This window comes from Bubalus kerabau, chromosome 3 (genome assembly GCF_029407905.1).
Source record: "Bubalus kerabau isolate K-KA32 ecotype Philippines breed swamp buffalo chromosome 3, PCC_UOA_SB_1v2, whole genome shotgun sequence".
NCBI classification, from domain to species: Eukaryota; Metazoa; Chordata; class Mammalia; order Artiodactyla; family Bovidae; genus Bubalus; species Bubalus kerabau.
In genome coordinates, this window is record NC_073626.1 from 19496332 (window position 1) to 19517539 (window position 21208).

A 21208-nucleotide genomic window follows, 5' to 3' on the forward strand; every position below is an offset into this window, starting at 1 on the left:
GATGACCAAAGTTCTGCTAATCCCATGTAATCTCCTAATGTAAAGGGGGTTGTATTTCCAATTTGTGGTTTCTTTGAATGATGCCCCAGGGTCTGGCACTATCACTCCTTGATGAACTGGGAGACTTGGGGTGACGTGTGTGGAAAAGCCAAGAAGATGGCACTGAGTCACGCTCATGCATCAATCATCTCTTACAAGGAGGTCCAAGGATTTCAGATCTCAGGGACAAAGAGCCCAAAGAGTCAGATGAAGAGGGCAGTGCCTTGAAGTGATGCAGCGGTGTAAGTGGGAGGGGCCCTGGACACCTCCTGACTGTCACCTTCTTTCACCTAACAGAGAATAGGGCCTTAGTCCTCCTCTGTCTCTCTCCTTACTTGATGGATGCTACTGTCTCTACCCTCTCCCACCCTGCATGTTCTGTCTTTGGTTTTGTCTTAAACTATCAATTTTTCATCATCCTACCAGCTGATGTTACAAAGCAATGTAATTTGAGGGACATGTGTTCTCATAAAAAGGATATTTAAGAGGGAACAAATCTCCTCTTAAAAGGGATTTAAAAATGATAGGACTCTCTCAGCAGACATGAAAAGGGGAAGAGCTGGTGAGTGAAATGGTTAAGAAACTCTCAATGACCTTAAGAGGCAAAATGATGGAACCTGATGACCTAAACCAGAGGTCAGCAGGCTTTTTCTGTAAAGAGTCAGAAAGTAAATATTTTAGGCTTTGGGAGCCAAGATGTAAAAAATGAGGAAATTGTTTACATACATATAACAAGAGAGGAAACCAAATCTCACATTTTATATGGGCAAAATTCAAAATATAATAATTGAGCACTTTTTTATGGTAATACCAGTCCACTAAGGGACTTCCCTGGTGGCTCAGATGGTGAAGAATCTGCCTGCAATGCAGGAGACCCAGGTTCAATCCCTGGGTCAGGATGATCCCAGGGAGATGGCAATGGCAATCCTCTGGCAATGGAGAAGGGAATGGCAATCCACTCCAATATTCTTATCTGGAAAATTCCATGGACAGAGGAACCTGGGGGCTATAGTCCATAGGGTTGCAAGGAGTTAGACATGACTGAGTGACTAACACACACAATCTACTAAGGAGAAGAATGGAATTCTTTTCTTTGTGATAATATCTTGCTTAACTGGAGTTGAAGGTCAACGTTCCTGATCATCAAACTGATTGCAAATGCTCGTCTGTAAAAACCATCACCATCTTGCAGGCTGGGCAGAAACAGGCAGTGGGCTGTGTCTGGCCTGTAGGCCATGGTTTGCCAACTCCTGCTCAGGTCAAGGGGTGGGTAATGAGCTACTGACTTGCTATGTGCAGTTTTCAACGTTGCCCAGTAGCTTATAAAGGCATAAACGTCCACCTTTTGGGTGTATCATTAATGTTAGGAAGACATGCAGGGCTCTTCCTGTCTTCTGCACTGTAGTTCATAACATAAATGACAAGATATATTGCCTTTTTTCTAACAGAAGCCAATGCTTCTGAGCCACCAGCAGTTGTCTTTCCAGGAGTGGGGAGGATCTGGGTTGACCACTTTTCAGTCTGCCCTCCTACAGCTGGGGCCATTTCCAGCCTGACCAGTCCTGTCCCCTTGTCCTAACTCTTTTTGAGTGGTACTCAATAAAGATTTGGTGATTAATTCACAATGGGTAGATCCTATTGATGTGCTTTCTATTCCATGAAGTATAATTATTAATATTAAACTACTGAACTAATGTTTGTCTTCCTGTAAACACATGGAGACATGAGTTCAATTCCTGGGTCAGGAAGTTCCCCTGGAGGGGGAATGGAAAGCCACTCCAGTATTCTTGCCTGGAAAATCCTATGCATAGAAGGAGTCTAGTGGGCTCTAGTCCATGGGGTCACAAAGAATCGGACGTGACTGAGCATGCGCTTGATTTATACGCAAACAGATGACTATGCTTTTCTCCAGGAGGTTTTACCACTGAAAAATATCTTTAAACAGCAATGGAAGTAAAAACAAAGCAAAACACCACTAGAGGAAATGTTGTAGAGGCTTTGTTTAGAATCTTAATTACCATCCTAAAATGCTCTTAACATATACATAATGCAAGTTTCAATAAGTGTTATCTTTAAATTAGAAACAGTTTAGCAAATATAGAAAGCCCAACCTTTATCAAGTTACTTTTTTAAAAGTACTCTGTAAAGTGGTGATGGGGAGGCAGTAACTGGGGTATGTTTACTGCAGGTAAATATTTACCCTGGAGAAAGGGCCTGTGTATCGTAAAGATAATGTTGAAGATATGATTCTTCACCTCCTGCATTCCTGACTGAGGCAAAGGGGACTCTCTACATAAGAAAACTGCCATAGCTTATTTTAAAACTCTAAGAAGTTTTAGAGGAAGACCAGATTGGTTAGTCCCCCCCCACCAAAAAAAGAAAAAAAGGTAGGAAATCATATATTTATTCCGTGTGATGGGATTATTCTAAGCCCTGCCTTGGTCACATGGTGGAGGTCAGATAGCAAGCAGTCAGGCTTGTTAATTCATGAGCCAGACGCACTTTTCTATGGAAACTGACACGAGCAGTCTCCATAGCTCTGCTCTCGTCAGCTAGTGTCTTTGTTGATCACAGGCCAAGAGTAGAAGAGGGAGATTGTATAGACTTGGGAGATTGGGACAGCTGAGAAAATCACAATGAAAAACCAACTGACATTAAGTTAGTAATGTAACTAACCAGTAAGCCCTTACTGGTTTCCCATGATCTCAGACATTATCTCCATTAATATTAAGCGATTTGGGGGGCAGGTGACCACCATCCCCCATCATCATCATCACTATAATTATCATCATCTCCAAGTGGAAGAAGGGAAGTGAAACCTCTGAGGGGTTAGGTAACTTGCCTAAAGTCAAACTGCTATTAAGTTGACTTAGGTCTTTTGAGTACAGATATTTGGTTCTTTCAGCCCTGCTACCTTCCCTCAGTTTGGAAATCTGAGTGGTTAAAAAAAAAAAAAAAAAAAAAATCAAAGATTTACAAACATGGGTGGTTCTAGAATCTTTGTGTGTGAAGTACTCAGTACAGCCCTGTGGCCAGAAAAGGGGTCTGTCCTTCTGTGGAAACTGTGCAGAGCAAGCATATGGTTTTTTACTCAGATTGTGGAGTGCAGATCATTCAAAATAGCAGTGTTTTCTGAAAAAGCTTTTTATCCTGCTTTATATTAAGACTCTGCTGCTGCTGCTAAGTCACTTCAGTCGTGTCCGACTCTGTGCGACCCCATAGACAGCAGCCCACCAGGCTCCCCCGTCCCTGGGATTCTCCAGGCAAGAACATTGGAGTGGGTTGCCATTTCCTTCTCCAAAGCATGGAACTGAAAAGTGAAAGTGAAGCTGCTCAGTCATGTCCGACTCTGTGCGACCCCATGGACTGCAGCCTACCAGGCTCCTCTGTTCATGGGATTTTCCAGGCAAGAGTACTGGAGTGGGGTGCCATTGCCTTCTCCAATATTAAGACTCTAAATTATCATTTATTTTTTGGTCTTTAGAGATGCTAATGGAGATTAATAGGGGGCTGAGAAATGTCTCTTCTTGATAACCTTTGGCATGTAAACCAGAAGTTGAAGGGAAAGAAGTTGTTTTTCATGTTTCAGTCCATATAATTTATCTCAAAGTGGTGAAATGTGCCTTCTACAAACTGTATCTGCGTATTTGATTCTTTGACACACTTTTCTTCAAATGCCATTCTATCAGTTCATTGTGCTGTTACAAATAGCAAAGAAAATCCCATCATAGAACATGCTTTCATATTTACTCCCTCTCAGAGTTTCCCAAATGCTAATTTAGAGAGAAAAAAGTTATCTTCAACTGCTCAGCCAGCTGACTCAATCTGTGATCTGAAAGTCAAATTATTTTCTTCCTGTTTCTCAGCTCAGTATTTCTTACACTGAATGGACAGTTTAGAATGACGTCAAGAGGCAGAAGAGACCAGCTGGTGTTCTCCTGTTGCTGTTTAAGTTGTATAGTACAAATATTTAAACTTTTAACCAATGATCCAAAGACTAAGAAGGAAAGATCTGCAGTGAAAAGATGGCACCGCAACTTCGTCACTTTCCAGAAAGCAGCAACTTGTTCTTTCTTCTCTTTATTTTATTTAGAAATAATTATTTCACAGGGTTAAGCCTCCTAATACAGCAGAAGATCTCTTCTGTTTACCAGGTTATCTATTAATGACAATCTTTACAAAGCTTGACCCAGTGTTTTCTCTCTCCCTCAGCTGGAACTGGTTCAAAATTGGGAAAGGATTATGTCAAGGATGTATATTGTCACCCTGTTTATTTAACTTGTATGCAGAGTACATCATGTGAAATTCAGGGCTGGATGAATCACAAACTGGAATCAAGATTGCTGGGAGAAATATCAACAACTTCAGATAGTCAGATGAAACCACCCTTATGGCAGAAAGTGAAAAGGAAATAAAAAGCCTCTTGGTGACAGTGGAAGAGGAAAGTCAAAAAGCTGGCTTAAACTTAACATTCAGAAACTAAGATCATGGCATCCAGTCCCATTCACTTCATGGCAAATAGATGGGGAAACAATGGAAACAGTGACAGGCTTTATTTTCTTGGGCTCCAAAATCACTGCAGATGGTGACTGCAGCCACAAACTTAAAAGACTCTCGCTCCTGGAAAGAATAGCTATGACAAACCTAGAGAGCATATTACTTTGCTGACAAAGGTCCATATAGTCAAAGTTAGATGGCTGGATGGCATCACTGACTCAATGGACATGAGTTTTAACAAGCTCTGGGAGATGGTAAAGGACAGGGAAGCTTGGCGTGCTGCAGTCCATGGGGTCACAAAGAGTTGGACACAACTGAATGACTAAACACCAACAAATGGTTTTTCTAGTAATCCTGAACAGACGTGAGACCATAAAGAAGGCTGAGTGCCAAAGAATTAGTGCTTTCAAATTGTGATGCTGGAGAGGACTCTTGAGAGTCCCTTAGACAATAAGGAGATCTAACCAGTCAATCCTAAAGGAAATCAATCCTGAATATTCATTGGAAGGACTGATGCTGAAGCTGAAGCTCCAATATTTTGGCTAGCTGATGAGACGAGCTGAATCATTAGAAAAGACCCTGATGCTGGGAAAGACTGAGGGCATGTGGAGAAGGAGGTGACAGAGGATGAGATAGTTGGATGGCATCAGCGACTCAATGGACATGAGTTTGAGCAAGCTCTGGGAGTTAGTGATGGACAGGGAAGCCTGGTGTGCTGCAATTCATGGGGTTGCAAAGTGTCAGATACAACTTAGCAAATGAACAACAGTTGGGAAAATAGACAAGTCACCCTGCCCAAAGTTCACATTTTCCTTACTTTCACAGTTTAACATCTGAAACTTTTACTTTGTATCCATAACTGATCTTAAACGTCTTCTGCCTGAAGCCTCTGTTTAGCAGGTTAAGGCTTGAAAAGTGTAAGCTATGGAAAGTCCACATGTGAAAGAATGATGATAGTATAAATTATCATGAATTTGCCTTCTGGAGTGAAACTGGCCATTATACCTGCTTTGTGATCATTATCTCAGCATATATTTCAAAATATTTCTCTTAAAAATATCTAAAAGTAATCAAGTGAATTGTTCTGTTTTTCTTGAAGGGAAATTCTTGCTAAGTGATGAGATAGGCTTTGTCTACACAGCACAAAGTGAAGTGGTTTTTCAGCTTATGACCTGGTTTGTCTATCAACAGGGATAGAACACTTCAGATTCTTGTCAAATCCCTTCACTATGGATCGTACACATGCTACAGAATCATGACCCTTCTAGTCAGTCAGGCACATCCACATTTCAGCTTCCCATAAACCGGCCTCCAACTCCAATTCAGCCTGGAACATTGTGTCAAAGAAGTACATGCATGTTCAATACCCTACCAGCCCCTGCAGTGGGGTATTTTCATTTTCTTCTTTCTATTTTTGCTTGCCAGGACCAGTCACTATTATTTTTCCTTCTTCCCTGTCCTTCAGGTACTTGAAATAATTTCAACTTGACTCAACTAATACCTTTTCCGTCTTTAAAACCTCTTCTAAAACCAACTGAATTGCAAACATTTTCATTCAATGTCACCACTGTTTGGTAAACAATTCATAGACAAAACTTAGCCATTTAAAAATAAAGAGAAGTGGAATAAGCCGATATTTGCTAAACACGGGAAAACATGCGAAGCATAGGTAACTGGATACATCACATCTCTTTATAAAAAAATATGTTGACTTCAGGAGTGAAGTAATTCTTATCAAGGAGCAAGGGCAATTCTCTCAATTTATTTCACTGTTTTGGTCATAACAACTACACATTTCTTTTTTCTTTTTTTAACTTTTTACCCCCACACAAACAGTAGGTATGCATATATTTGTATTTTGACTCAAATCCTATAGAAGATATACTGAAGGCTATCTCATACCGTTCCTGAAAAGACTTTACTGGCTGCTCATAAAATTATTAAATGAGCATTTTAAATACTTTATTTGTGCTCCTGGGCCCCTTTTTGGCTTTGGCCTGATCTAAGTAGGTGACCCAGAGGTCACTAGGGGCCATAAATCCAGGGTGGACTGGTGGCTAAGACAGCCTGCATAGCTTTAGTGCAATGTGCTATTTTAGTTTGTGCCCCTGAAATGACACCATCTCTTTGGCACCAGCCAAAGCAAGCTTCCTAGACATCTCTGGGAAGGGAATGTTTTGTAGTAATCCAAGGCATAGGTCACACAGGCATGAATTATTGTGGGGAGGTCTGTGTCTGCTCCAGCCTCTGTGACAAATAAAGTAGAGAAAACAACTTCCAACTGAAGCATTCCTCCAGGAGTCCAAGAATGGAAATTGATCCAAGCGATCTAGCAAACTGCAAAAGCAAAAAGTGATCAACTTTTTTCAACCCAGGAAACTACGGTAGCCTCTTCCTGCTCCTTCTTCAATCCCTTACTTGGGTTTCATTTGAGAACCCCAGATATGAGTATTTTTGAAAAAGGACTAACATAGCCAAATTACAATTATTATATTTATAACTATGAAATGTGGCATAATCAAACCAAACTAACTCTGTTTAGCCAAGGCACATACATTTTATGTTCTTTCTCAACACTTTTCCCCTAAAGGGTTTGACTAAACCAGCCTGAACTTTCAGAATCTATTGGTTTTGTACATAAACTTATTTAATCTCTTCTTCCTTCCTTTCTTCTTTCCTTCTTCCTTTTCTTCTTTCAGTTTTGGAAAGGGAAAATGTAATTCAGTAAACAATATCAAAACATACCAGATCACAACAGGTAGCATAACTGTTAACCTATTTAGAAAAAAAAATCTACTTTGGTTTTATAAGCAGTTTACAAAGAAAGACAAAGTGGGCATCTATTCTACTTATAATTCTCTTTTTGACAAACTTTTTGCAATTTTCTTGCTATCAGCTGAAGTTACTTTTGAAAGGGGAAAAAAACAATGCTGGCTTAATTGGCTTGGGGAAAGAAGAGAGCTTTGGTTCAAAACAGTGTAGCATTTTTTCCCCAAGCGTTTCTTGATCTCTTTAAGATTGACAAGCAGCTATTGGTCAAGTAGACTCCCTTCTGCCAGTTTATCTCCATCTGGGAGCATTCTCCTTTGGGGGAGTTTGAAACAACCTCCCTAGATACTGTAATCCTATGCTGTGCTTCATTGTACCAGAACATTTGAAGGTCTGGCAAACACATTGCAGGTTCCAGTGGTCTTTCCAGAAGCAAGATCCTAACAGGCATGTAAGTGTCCAGGAAATATATAAGTCTGCGAAATACTTTGCACAGATGACTGTGAACTGGTGGTGGTTTTATTATTCTCATCACTGCACTTGACAACATCGGGGTGAAAACAAAGGCAGGGAAAGCTTGTGGTTCTAAGGAAAGAAGAACTGCAACTTTGACTCGTGCCAAGGAGTAATTTTGGCTGCTGAGCTACTGGTAGACCACCACCTGAGGAACTGTTTCTTCCCACACACGAATCTTATTCTGTTCTTGAAAGCTGGCCAAGGGCCTCCACTGTGCACAACACTTTTTTTTCTATTATTATTATCACCATCATAATTGTTACAGTTATCATTACTATTATTATCCATCCAGTTCTTTCTACTAACATACACCAGACTGCCTGTCAAGAAGGCACAGTGACAAAACAGATGAAAGCCCTTTAATTTGATATGTTTGAAACAATAATGAGAAAGGAGCTCTCTAATTCCAATTATTGGTTTTTCAATAGCGTGGTAATCAAATCAATCATTCTCCCGGCAAAGAATACAGTCTACCTGATAGGAACCATTTTCTAAATAGCATGATGATGTTTGGAAAGCCAACCTGTGTGTGTGTGTGTGTGTGTGTGTGTGTGTGTAAGAGAGAGAAAGAGGGAAGGAGAGAGAAACAAACACTGAGGTTTCTAGTGGGTAGGTGGGTGACTGCTTCTCTCTCTCACTAACCATATGCAACTCTCTCTAGAAGAGCAAAGTTACACACCAATGCTTCTTAATTACGTGAACTTTAACATTTTCTTTAACCACAGAAAACAAAAGCTGAAGCGAACAGGATCTCAGAAAAGCAGTTAAAAACATATTGTGAGAAAACTCATGTTTTTTCTTCCCAGATCTTTCTGTGGTCCATAAATCTAAATGAATTATATATACTTTCAACCAAATGGACCAAAATCCTAAATTTGTGTTTCTTTAGGGGGGAAAGGGTCCTTTAAAAGTGTATCCATTACCAGGAAATACAGTTGCCTTAGTAACAAGCTCCTAGGCCTCTTCCTTCCTTTATGTTAGAGGAAACTGATTGGACCAAAAGCTTTCTGCTTTCTTAGGCATGTTTAAGTGAGCCAAAAGCATGGAGGAAACCTCCAAGCAGCTTGAATTCCTCTAGGTAGATGCCACTGTGGAGAAAAGATGATGTAATAGAATGCTGGAGCTTTTCAAATGAGATCTGAGAGAATATGTAATCAACCCTCTTACTGTAGGTGAAAAATGAGGCTCAATAAGGTTAAGTGACTTGCCTAAGCTCCTACATCTGCAAAACAGCAGGGGCAGGACTACAGTCCAGGCTCCTAACCACTTGTCCATTGGTGCTTCCACCCTATCATACCTCTGAAAAGTGGTTTATAAACCAATTTTTCTGTGATAAGTCCTATTTTGAATACACCTGGAAAAGGGAATGGCAACCCACTCCAGTATTCTTGCCTGGGGAATTCTATGCGCAGAGGAACCTGAAGGGCTAATCAGACACTAGGTTAAGCAGACATGGAAAAAAACTCTGTATAGAATTCCTTATATACATCACTTTCTGAACTCTAGGAAGCCATTTTTGTGAATTCAGAGTAGGAATTAGTGTTAATTGAGTGCTTAGCACCTTCCTAAATATTAATAATATTTAATCCATATACTACCCTAGGCAGTTTGTAGTCCATTTTACAGTGAGTAAACTGAGACACAGAGAGGTAGAGTAACCAGCTTAAAATCACAGAGTAAATTAAGTGGCAGAGCTCAGGCAGTGTAGGTCTGGAGACGAAGCTCTTGACTAACATCCCGCAGGGAGCTTACTTAAAATGAAGGAACTACCCAGACAAGCTTTCAATAAATAGCCAAACATGATCCATGACTCCAAAAGCTGGATAAAAATACGCTAGATACAGGAATTGTAAGGATTCTCTCTCTAATCTGCAGAGATTAAGTTAAATGAGAAAATTAGTCTGGAAAAGTATAAAGTATATCACCTGTGAAGCACCATGCAAATATTATGAATCTATTATGAAGGTAATTTGTACAACCCAATAGGTATTATTGTTCCATCTCCCCATTGAGGAAACAGAGGTTTATTTTAGCAATTACCTTGTTTAAATCACATAGGTAATAAGAAGCAAAATGAGAATTTGAATCGGAATCTTGTCTGACTCCCAACTTCACTCTTTACTGTGCCTGTTGAGGTTGAAATCATCACCTTGATAATCATGACTGCTCAGGAGAAAGGTCTTACAGGCCCCTCAACTCCTGCTTCCTTGAGGTCTTAATTTTCAGAGTGCTCACATGCTCAGTTGTGTCTGACTCTTTGTGACTCCATGGACTATAGCCTGCCAGGCTCCTCTGTTCATGGAATTTTTCAGGCAAGAATACTGGAATTGGTTGCCATTTCCTACTCCAGAGGCTCTTCCCAACTCAGGGATCGAACGTGTGTGTCTTGCCTCTCCTATATTGGTAGGCAGATTCTTTACCACTGTGCCCCCTGGGAAGCCCTTCAGAGAGAATCCACTTAATCTATCAGTTCAGTTCAGTCACTCAGTCATGTCTGACTCTTTGCAACCCCATGGACTGCAGCATGCCAGGCTTCCCTGTCCATCAGCAACTCCCGGAGCTTACTCCAGGAGTAAGCTCATGTCCATTGAGTTGGTGATGACACCCAACCATCTCATCCTCTGTCGTCCGCTTCTCCTCCCGCTTTCAATCTTTCCCAGCATCAGGATCTTTTCAAATGAGTCAGTTCGTCGCATCAGGTGGCCATAGTAATTTACAGTGCGGTGGTTGCATCTGTCTATAGGTGGCGCTCTTTAGCACCGTAGTAGTAGTAGTGAAGTCGCTCCGTCGTGTCTGACTCTTTGCGACCCCATGGACTGCAGCCTACCAGGCTCCTCCGTCCATGGTATTTTCCAGGCAAGACTACTGGAGTGGGTTGCCATTGCCTTCTCCAGGGGAATCTTCCCAGGGATCCCCTGGGAATCGAACCAGGGGATCGAACCCGGGGGTCAAACCCGGGTCCGCATTGTAGGCAGATGCTTTACCGTCTCCCTTTGAGCCAAAGGAGAAATTGTGGCCTGGTGTTTTGAAGGCTGGGTAGATAACTACCAAATTGTCCCATTTAGGCTTATCTTCCTAGTTGTAAACATGTTCTAATTCCTGAAGGGGGTAAATATCTTAGTATGTATACACAGAGAAAACATCTGTTAAGTGGAAGTGAAAGCTGAGGAATGGAGCCTAAGAGCAAGCTTCAAGTCAGAGTGGCTCTATCTGTCATCCAAGTAAAGCAACAGTCCGAGAATGTGGCAAACAGCAAGGAAGTTCGGGGAGATATTCTTTAAGCTGTCTTAAATCGTGATTAAAAAAAAATATATGGTTTTAAATATTTCTGAGGCTACAACAAAGTAATGTAAAGACAGACATCAATAATGGTTGCATCCTAGATGATTAGATTACTGTGCTATACTCTTTCATTTGTCGTCAATAAACTTCAATTACTTGGGTAACTGCAAAAAATTTTACCAGAGCTCCTTTAAAAAATTACTTGATAGGGTAATACCAGATATGGTTCTTGTGAATAAAAATGAATTTATGAGGTCCCTGAATCCAGATAACCATTAATTTGACAGTTCCAGATTCTTGAAAAGCTCTTGCCTGCAGCCCAATCTTATAAGCAGCATTTGAACAAGGAATCTGTAGATTACAAGGTTAGCCATTTCAATTTGCAAACTTTAATGTCAAATTCCACCACATAGGTCTACCTAGGGAAACCCAGGCAGTGCAGTGGGTATCAGAAGCTAGTAAGGCTGCCACCTCCCAGCCTAGAAGGAGAGGAAAAGGGAGAGGCAACAGAGAGATCTGGGGTGCCAGGGTGCCAGGAAGATCGAGAGAGGGAAAGATCCAAAGGTAGAGAGAGAACAGAGGGAGCCTCGGGTGGTGCAGAGCTAAGCAGCATGGCACCGTGGAGAACATTCCCTGGTCCATTAGTCCAACCACTCCTGCTGTGTGCTGAGCAGGGAGACAGACTTCCTTCTCTTAAGGTGTTAGACAAGAGAGCATAGAAGAGGGACAAAGGGATATCAGCACTATTTTCTACCCTAAACTGAACCTTTTGTCAGTTTAAAAAAAAAAAAGCATTTGGGAGACCCATTAAATTCCTTTGTCCCCAGTTTTGCACTGCACTCCTGGGGTGTCATCCCATCCGGGATGCTGTCAGAGTCCTCCAGTTCCTTACCCAAGTCAGTTCAAAGTTTCCAACAGTGTCAGAGCTAAGCAAAGTCGATCAGAAAGGCTCCTGCCAGAAAGACATGTTTACCTTCACCAAAAACATCATCCTCTTCATCCATCAGCAGCTCCTCGGGGTCCAGGTACTGCATCTTGGAGATGGCAGTCAGCGTTGCAGCCGGCACGTAGCCCCTGCAGCCTCACTGGCCCCAGAGGCGGTTTCCCTTCCCCAGGTTGCCTAAGCGCCCCAAGAGGGCAGCTTCCGCCTCTGCCCTTGAGAAAGCAGCTTCATTCATATGAATAGGCTTCGAGAACCTTTTGAAGAGTGCATTCCAGGTGGGGTGATTTTCACCACTGACAAGAAAGAATTTTCTCTCTCTCTCTCTCTCTTTTTTTTTGGGAAGGGGGATGCAGATAACACTTCAAGTCCGAGGGCAATGAATTCTATTTTCTAGCAACAACTTTCATATTTTCTTAAAGAGGAAGGTAGGCGTTTAAGTTTCCAACTTGTGAATTTGAACACAATGGGTAGTGTTGAAAGAGAGGGGGTTCACATTTCTCCTCTCTCAGTTTTGCTTCAGTGACAATTTATCTGGAAGGACAGCAAGCCTCTCTGTTAGACCCAGGCAGGCGTTTGGAGGGACAGAGCTTTTCTTTTACTCAGTAATAGTCGCATTTTTCTTTTTTTGTAACAAACCCTTTGCATTTGAGGATTAGAAACTTTTCAAAACTTACACCAAATTTAATGCACATGTAGACTCTTACTGACTCAGATCATCTTTGGTAAATCGTTTGGATCAAAAAACTTCCATTTAATAATACTGACTCAGTCTGATACTTCAGACTTACCACTAAAGCAGAAAGTAGAAAATGTAACTCAGAAGGCAGTTCCTCCCAGAATGAGGAGTAACCACTGAGCTGTCACGTGAGTACCAGTGGTTGGCATCACCATATGGAAACACCCAAAGTGTGCTAAATTCTATACTGCTGTTCAAACACAAATCTGAGTGAACTGCAACTTCACTAGGGGTTTCTCAGCCCTCTCCCCTCAGGTGTCAGAAGCTCGGAAAATGCAAATAGAGACGATCGTGGGCAGTTATTGGCCCAAGGTGTTTACTTCTAGCAATTCTGTTTACTGAGTAGGGTTTTAAAAATATGTACACATATATTAACAGACTTTGTTTTCTAGAGCAGTTTTAGGTTCATAGCAAAATTGAGAGGAAGTAATAGCAATTTCCCGTAATCCCCTGCTTCCCTCCATACATAGCTCCCCCCCCCCATTATCAAACCTCACCCCACCTCCATCACTCCCCATCTCCCCCTCCCTCCCAGAGTGGTATGTTTGTTACAACTGATGAACCTACACTGATACATCATTATCATCCAGAGTCCAAGCTTTACAAGAGCCCAAGGTTCATTCTTTGGAGAAGGCACTGGCACCCCACTCCAGTACCCTTGCCTGGAAAATCCCATGGATGGAGGAACCTGGTAGGCTGCAGTCCATGGGGTCACAAAGAGTCGGACACGACTGAGCAACTTCACTTTCACTTTTCACTTTCATGCTTTGGAGAAGGAAATGGCAACCTACTCCAGTGTTCTTGCCTGGAGAATCCCAGGGACAGAGGAGCCTGGTGGGCTGCCACCGTCTATGGGGTCGCACAGAGTTGGACATGACTGAAGTGACTTAGCAGCAGCAGCAGGGTTCATTCTTGGTGTTGTATATACACTATGAGGAGAAGGCAATGGCAACCCACTCCAGTACTCTTGCCTGGAAAATCCCATGAATGGAGGAGCCTGGTAGGCCGCAGTCCATGGGATCTCACAGAGTCGAACACGACTGAAGCGACTTAGCAGCGGTAGCAGCAGCATATACACTATGGGCTTGGACAAATAGATAATGATATGTATCCACCATTATAGTCTCATACAAAGTAGTTTTTCTGCCCTAAAAATCCTCTTGCTTTGCCTATTTATCCCTCCCTACCACAACCCCTGGCAACCATTGATCTTTTTACTGGCTCCATAGTTCTGCCTGTTCCAGAATGTCATAGCTGGGATCATACAAAATGCAGACTTTTCAAACTGGCTTCTTTCACCTAGTTGTTGTTGTTCAGTCGCTAAGTCGTGTCTGACTCTTTGTGACCCCATGAACTGCAGCACAACAGGCTTCCCTGTCCTACACTATATCCCTGAGTTTGCTCAAACTCATGTCCATTGAGTCGCTGATGCCATCCAATCATCTCATTCTCTGACCCCCTCTTCTCATCTTGCCCTCAGTCTTTCCCAGCATCAGGGTCTTTTCCAATGCGTCTGCTCTTCACATCAGGTGACCAAAGTATTGGAGCTCAGCATCAGTCCTTCCGATAAATATTCAGGGTTGATTACCTTTAGGATTGACTGGTTTGATCTCCTTGCTGTCTAAGGGACTCTCAAGAGTCTTCTCCAGCACCACAATATGAAAGCATCAATTCTTTGGCACTCAGCCTTCTTTATGGTCCAACTCTCACATCTGTACAGATTACTGGAAAAACCATAGCTTTGACTGTATGGACCTTTGTTGGCAAAATGATGTCTCTGCTTTTTAATACACTATGTTTGTCATAGTAGTATGCATTGAAGTTTCCTCCTTGTCTTCTCACGGCTTGATAGCTCGTTTCTTCTTGAAAGTGAAAGTGAAAGTTGCTTAGTCTTGTCCAACTCTTTTCGACCCCATGGACTATACAGTCCATGGAATTCTCCAGGCCAGAATACTGGAGTAGGTAGCTGTTCCCTTCTCCAAGGGATTTTCCTAACCCAGAGATCGAACCCAGGTCTCCAGCATTATAGGTGGATTCTTTATCAGTTGAGCCACCAGGGAAGCCCAAGAATACTAGAGCGGGTAGCCTATCCCTTCTCCAGTGGATCTTCTTGACCCAGGAGTTGAACTGGAGTCTTCTGCATTGCAGGCAGATTCTTTTCCAGCTGAGCTACTAGGGAATCCCTCCTTTCTTAAGACTGAATAATATTCCATTGTTGATGTAACACAGCTTATTTATCTATTCACCTACAGAAGGATACCTTGGTTGCTTCCAATTTTAGGTAATTATGAACAAAGCTGATATAAATATCTATGTGCAGGTTTCTGTGTGGACATAAATTTTCAACTCCTTTGAGTGCATAAAAAGGAGTGGGATTACTTATTGTATGGTAAAAGTGGCTTCCCAGGTGGCGCTAGTGGTAAAGAACCCGCCTGCCTATGCAGGAGACATGAGACGTGAGTTTGATACCTAGGTCAGGAAGAGCCCTTGGAGAAGGAAATGGCAACCCACTCCAGTATTCTTGCCTGGAGAATCCCATGGACTGAGGAGCCTGGCAGGCTCCGTAGGGGTGCAAAGAGTCAGACACAACTTAGCATAGCATAGCACTATGGTAAAAGTATGTTAAGTTTTGTATGAAACTGCCAAATTGTCTTCCAAAGTAGCTGTACCATTTTGGATCCCCATCACTAAAGAGTTGCTAAAGACAGTTCCCATTGCTCCATATCCTTTGAGCACCAGCAGTGGGCATCCCCTCCGTGCTGGCTGCCATAGGGTTTTCAAAGAGAATATGTAGCCTGGGGCCTGTACGAACCTCTAACTGAGCTCAACCGGGGCTGGTACAATCCTTGGGGTTAGTTTGGAAATAGTGAGTGTTTGGGGATGCACAATGTCTAGGGGTATGGCTGATATTTAATGTCTTGGTAACCTTTCTGCAATGCACGGGATAGTGGCTTGAGAGGAAGGCCTGTCCAGCTCTAAATGCCAACAGTGCCCCTCCCACCTTGAGAAATACCCTGAGAGGCAAATAGCTGGAGCTGAAGTCTTTCTCTAGATCACCTCTTCTCCCTTTCTTTCTAACCTTTCCACCACATCCCTTACCCCAATTCCCATTCAAATGACTTTTCTGGTCAAGGATTGTGATTAATTACCTAAAGTATATTAATGGGCTTGAACTGGAAGATGAAGTCACTATGGAATACAGTACGGGGGTTCCTCAAAAAATTAAAAAATAGAATTACCATATGATTCAGCAAGCCCAATCCTGGGCATACACTCTGCCGCACCCCTCCCCCTGCTCCCCCTCCCCCGCTCCCCCCTCCCCCCTTGCCCCCTCCTCGCCAAATTTGAAAGCGAGATCTTAAATTGATGCTTGTATTGCCATGTTCATTGCAGCACTATTCACAATAGCCAAGATACGAAAGTAATCTAAATGTCCATTCATGGATGAATGGATTATGAAAATGTGGCATATACATACAATGGAATATTATTCAGCCTTAAAAAAGAAGGAAATCCTGTTATAGGATATAAAATGGATGAACCTTGAGGACATTTTGCTAAATGAAATAAGCCAGTCACAAAAATACCAGTACTGTATGGTTCCCCTTATTCAATGCACCTAAAGGAGTCAAATTCATAGAACAGCAAGCAAAATGGTAGTTGCCAGGGGCTGGGGGGAGAGGAAAATGGGAAGTTGTTCAATGGATATAGTTTCAGTCATGCAAGATGAAAAAGTTCTAGAGATCTGTTGCACAACGGTGTGCATATTGTAGACTTAAAATGTGGACTTAAAAGTTGTTAAGAGGGTAAATTTATGTTGTGTGTGTGTATTTTTTTAAACTATAACCAAAAAAATGGTCCCAAACTGTAGGAAATCTGCATGTAAACCAGAGCTCCATTTATTGTGGCTGGGATGAGAGGACAGGTTTCAGTTTTGATGATCACTACATTTTTCACCCTTTGTCCTATGTCCTTTAATCTGCACAACCTCACAAGGTGGATGCTATTTTCTCGTTTTACAGATGAAGCAATCTGTATTGCAATCTGCTTCATCTGTAAGCTTAGGAAAGCTTAAATAACTTTCCTAAGAGCACATAGCTAAGTGAGTGGCAGACTGGACTAACTCTAAAGCTCATTCCATTGCTTCTCGTCTAAACAGCTTTATGGAGTGACTGACAATGATCTGGGTCACCAAGGCATCCGTGTGGCTCTTGGGGATCTGCATCACCTCCATTTTCTCCCACCTCAGAACCACCAGGTTACCATAGCAACCCTGGGGTCCCCAGCCATTCTACTTCAGCAAGTTGAGCATAATCTCTCTTAGCCTATCTCCTCATCTTCAGATGGAGAAAATAATATCTCCTTGTTATGCGTTTAACTGTGTCCTCACCTCCCACCCACAACCAAAATCCATATGTTGAAGTTCTTAACCCCAGTACCTCAGAATGTGACCTTATTTGAAAATAGGATAATTGCAGATCTAACTGGTGAAGATGAGGTAATACTTGAATTGGATGTCCCCCGCAAATCCACCTGTTCTTATAAAAAGGGGGGATTTAGACACAGACAGGCACACAGAGAGAACACCATGTGAAGATGGAGGTAGAGATCTAGACGTCAAGGAATGCCAAAGACTGCCAGCCAACCACCAGAAGCTATGGAACAGGATCTCCCTGCCTCCCTCAGAAGGAACCAGCCCTGATGACACCTTGATCTCAGACTTCTAGCCTCCAAAACTATGAAACAATAAATTTCGGTTATGTAAGCCACCCAGCTTGGGGAGCTTTGTCATGGCAGCCCTAGCAAGCTAACACACTTCCTCATTTGGCTTGTTTTGAGGATTACAAAGGCTAATTCATGTAAAGGAAGTGACATAGCACAAGGCACACCACACATGCCCAGTTGTAATCTCTCACAGGGCGGCTTAGGGCCATTCCTCTGGCTGAGGCCTCAATGGGGATGGAAAGTGAGTAGCCACCATGTTCGCTACAAAATCTTAATAGCCCTTTGGACAGTCTCCTCAATCTTTTCTTCTCCAGTCCAGACATTTGAAAAAGACAGATAACAATCTCAAAGAACAGGCCACAGATGCCACTGAGAATGCCTTCAGAGCACTGTGTTAGAAAACATGCTCCTTGTTCCCAAAGTTCATGCTCACCTTAGAGAGAGAAGGTGTATATGCATGGTGTGTTGGGTATGGAGGAAAATGAATGAATGGCCTACAGATGCGTGCAGCCATATGTATCCATTTCAAAAACATCATGTTGACCAAGAAAGCCTCATAAAAATATAAATATGAATCTACTTATATAAATGACAAAAATGGCAAAATAAAAAATATATATAATAGCTAAACTGACAAAAACATATTAACAGGAGAAGAGGCATACAGATTTTATTAATATTTGTATAATACCTGGGGAATTCATAAGAAAAATCTTAAAATCCCATAGAAGTGGTTAGATTTGGGGGCTGTATACTAATTTAACAAAGAGTGATAAGTTGTGGAGAAGCAACTAGAAGAAGGAAGACCAGACAAAGGAAGGCAAGGAGGTTGGAGCTCCTAGTGGAGGTGAACTGTGAGAAAGAAACTAGGAAATGCATGATAGATATGTGTGTGTGCATGATTAGTTGCTCAGTTGTGTCCAACTCTTTACAACCCTTTGGACTATAGCCCACCAGGCTCCTCTGTCTATAGGATTTCTCAGGCAAGAACACTAGAGTGGGTTGCTATTTCCTCCTCCAGGGGATCTTTCCTACCCAGAGATCGAACTGGCATCTCCTGTGTCTCCTGCATTGCAGGCAGATTCTTTACCCGTGGATTGCTTAATAAGATATGCTATGCAGGCTCATCTCATCTCTGGTGATAAAAGTGACCTTCAGTTAATGAAGAGTTGTTTTCCTTTTCCTGCTATACAAGAGGGGAACACCTTTACAAAGGGAAATTTATGCCCTGTTTTTAGGCAGAATGGGAGAAAGTTCTGCTTTCTGTGTCTGCTATTTCTGAATTGCCTTCAGCTAAAAATACTTTTTTTAGGGTTTCCCAGGTGGTGTTGGGGCTTCCTTGGTGGCTCAGATGGTAGAGAATCGGCCTACAATGCAGGAAACCTGTGTTTGATCTCTGAGTTGGGAAGATCCCCTGAAGGATGGCATGGCAACCCACTCCAGTATTCTTGCCTGGAGAATTCCATGGACAGAGGAGCCTGGCAGGCTACAGTCCATAGAGTCACAAAGAGTTGGACATGACTGAAGCAACCTAACTCACACATATGCAGAAATAATCCTCATGCTAATGGGACATATTTTGGAGCAATATATTCTGATCCCCTTCAAATCCATCCTGGAAAAAAAGACTGAGGCTTGGGAAACTCGGTGTTCAGGGCTGGTCAATTTACTGAGGTGTAGGTTATAGAGAGTGGCTTTGACTAAACAGTGAGAGGTGAGTCTGGAACAACAACCAAAGGAACTTGCATTTCAGTGACTGAGGCAAACAGCTCTGATAATTGGATTTGAGGAAGAGAACGAAAGTGAGGATGAAGCTTACTTTCATAGTGTGAATCCTGTGAGCCAACTATTTTAATCAAGTCTGATTTGTGACAGCCTGGGATTCCCTGGTGGCTCAGACCGTAAAGCGTCTGCCCGCAAAGCAAGAGACCTGGGTTCGGGAAGATTACCTGGAGAAGGAAATGGCAACCCATTCCAGTATTCTGGCCTAGAAAATCCCATGGATGGAGGAGCCTGGTGGGCTATAGTCCATGGGGTCGCAAAGAGTCGGACACGACTGAGAAACTTCAATCGTGGGCTAAGTTTAACAACAGAACTTGGAATATGGCAAAGCTTTTGTACTCTGAGCAATTGGTATTTACGGAGAAGGCAATGGTACCCCACTCCAGTACTCTTGCCTGGAAAACCCCATGGACAGGGGAGCCTGGTAGGCTGCAGTCCATGGGGTCGCTGAGAGTCGGACACTACTGAGCGACTTCCCTTTCATTTTTCGCTTTCATGCATTGGAGAAGGAAATGGCAACCCACTCCAGTGTTCTTGCCTGGAGAATCCCAGGGACAGAAGAGCCTAGTGGGCTGCCGTCTATGGGGTCGCACAGAGTCGGACACGACTGAAGCGACTTAGCAGCAGCAGCAGCAGTATCAGGTATGCAAATATCAAGGTCTTGTCCTTGCTTTGAGACACTCTACTTGCCCATTTCTGTGTTCATTCATTTACTCCTTCATTCATTAATTCATTCATCCATTTATCTATTTGAAAAATTGATAATAAACATCTACTATATTTTAGGCACAGTGGGAAACATTTAAGTAAATGCATAAATGATTATGTGTGTGTTGTGTTGAACATGTGAAAATCAACATGTTATAAGATACTATTTTGTAGTATAAGAAGTTAAGTTATAATGATTGGCTATTTACTAAACATTTCTGCATGATTTGCTGTTTTAGAAAAAAATGACCTTATGTGAAGTGCTTAAAGGAGGAAGTCACACTGATGGGAAAATGTCATCATCCAATGTGAGCTTTCATATCAATACAGGATGAGCTTCACAATCTTCTCTCTGCACCCATTTCTGGAGAATTTCCCACTCCTCCAGAAAGTATTTCGAAATATTTAATTTTCAGGTACAAAAACTTCAGAGCAGGGAGGAATCTGAAATAATTAGGCATCTTAGAAACAGAAAGGAGAACAAAGTATGAGAGAGGAATTGAAACTCTGAGGAGAGTTTGGAATCAAGAAAGAAAAAGAAGGTGAAAAAACCCACAGAGCCAGAAATAATCTTATCTGTGGGTAACTTTGACTGTAAAAATGCACATAAAATGTGCCTAACTGCAGGATGGCGTGGATAAGGAGCTGGGACTAAAGAAACGTGATTTTAACAATATTTCTATTTTCATGTTGCAAGAGAGTATACCCACCTTGTTGGGTGACATTCCTCCCAGAGGCTTCAAAGTCTTCCTGTTCCCCTTTCTCAGTTTTAAGGGTATCTCTCAACTGTAGGAGCCACACTCAAGGTTGCTTACTACAGGTGCTGGGAAAGTCTAAAGGACAGGCTGAATGAAATTCTGGATGATTTGCCTTCCCCAGCTCTGTTGTAGCCTTGAAAACCAAGAGCCTACAGTACAGTGAAAACCAGCAGACTGGCAGTCATTGGAGTGGTTAGGGAATGGGCTTCGAGCTTCTTTAAAGCCCCTTTCCTCAGAAAATTGTCATGATTTGACTTGTCTATTGGGTCCCTGGAAGACCCCATTTACAAGACTGTCTTTATTTAATTTGACTCAGATTTGCCCAGAGTGAACAGCTTCTTTCCTGGGTCTGTTTGTTGAAAGCAATCAGAGACAACTGGGGAATAATTAAGCAGCCCAGGGTGGTGGAAAGAACTGTGGGAAAACAGTAGGTGAACCAAAATCTTAAGGAAA

At 42.2% G+C, this 21208-nt stretch overlaps 1 protein-coding gene across 3 annotated transcripts in view; it reads right to left on the reverse strand.

The window, feature by feature from the left end:
• The window catches only part of RIPOR2 (RHO family interacting cell polarization regulator 2), a 213246-nt gene that overhangs the window by 98378 nt on the left and 93660 nt on the right, over positions 1–21208 (reverse strand). Inside the window, exon 1 of one of the 3 annotated variants that reach the window (XM_055570793.1) lies at positions 12077–12310. The exons of the other annotated variants lie outside the window; for them this stretch is intronic. Within the exon in view, the coding sequence (XP_055426768.1) occupies positions 12077–12137 (61 nt within the window). The 5' untranslated portion in view covers positions 12138–12310. Of the gene's footprint in view, positions 1–12076; positions 12311–21208 lie in introns of those variants that run through there. 3 annotated transcript variants of the gene reach the window in all.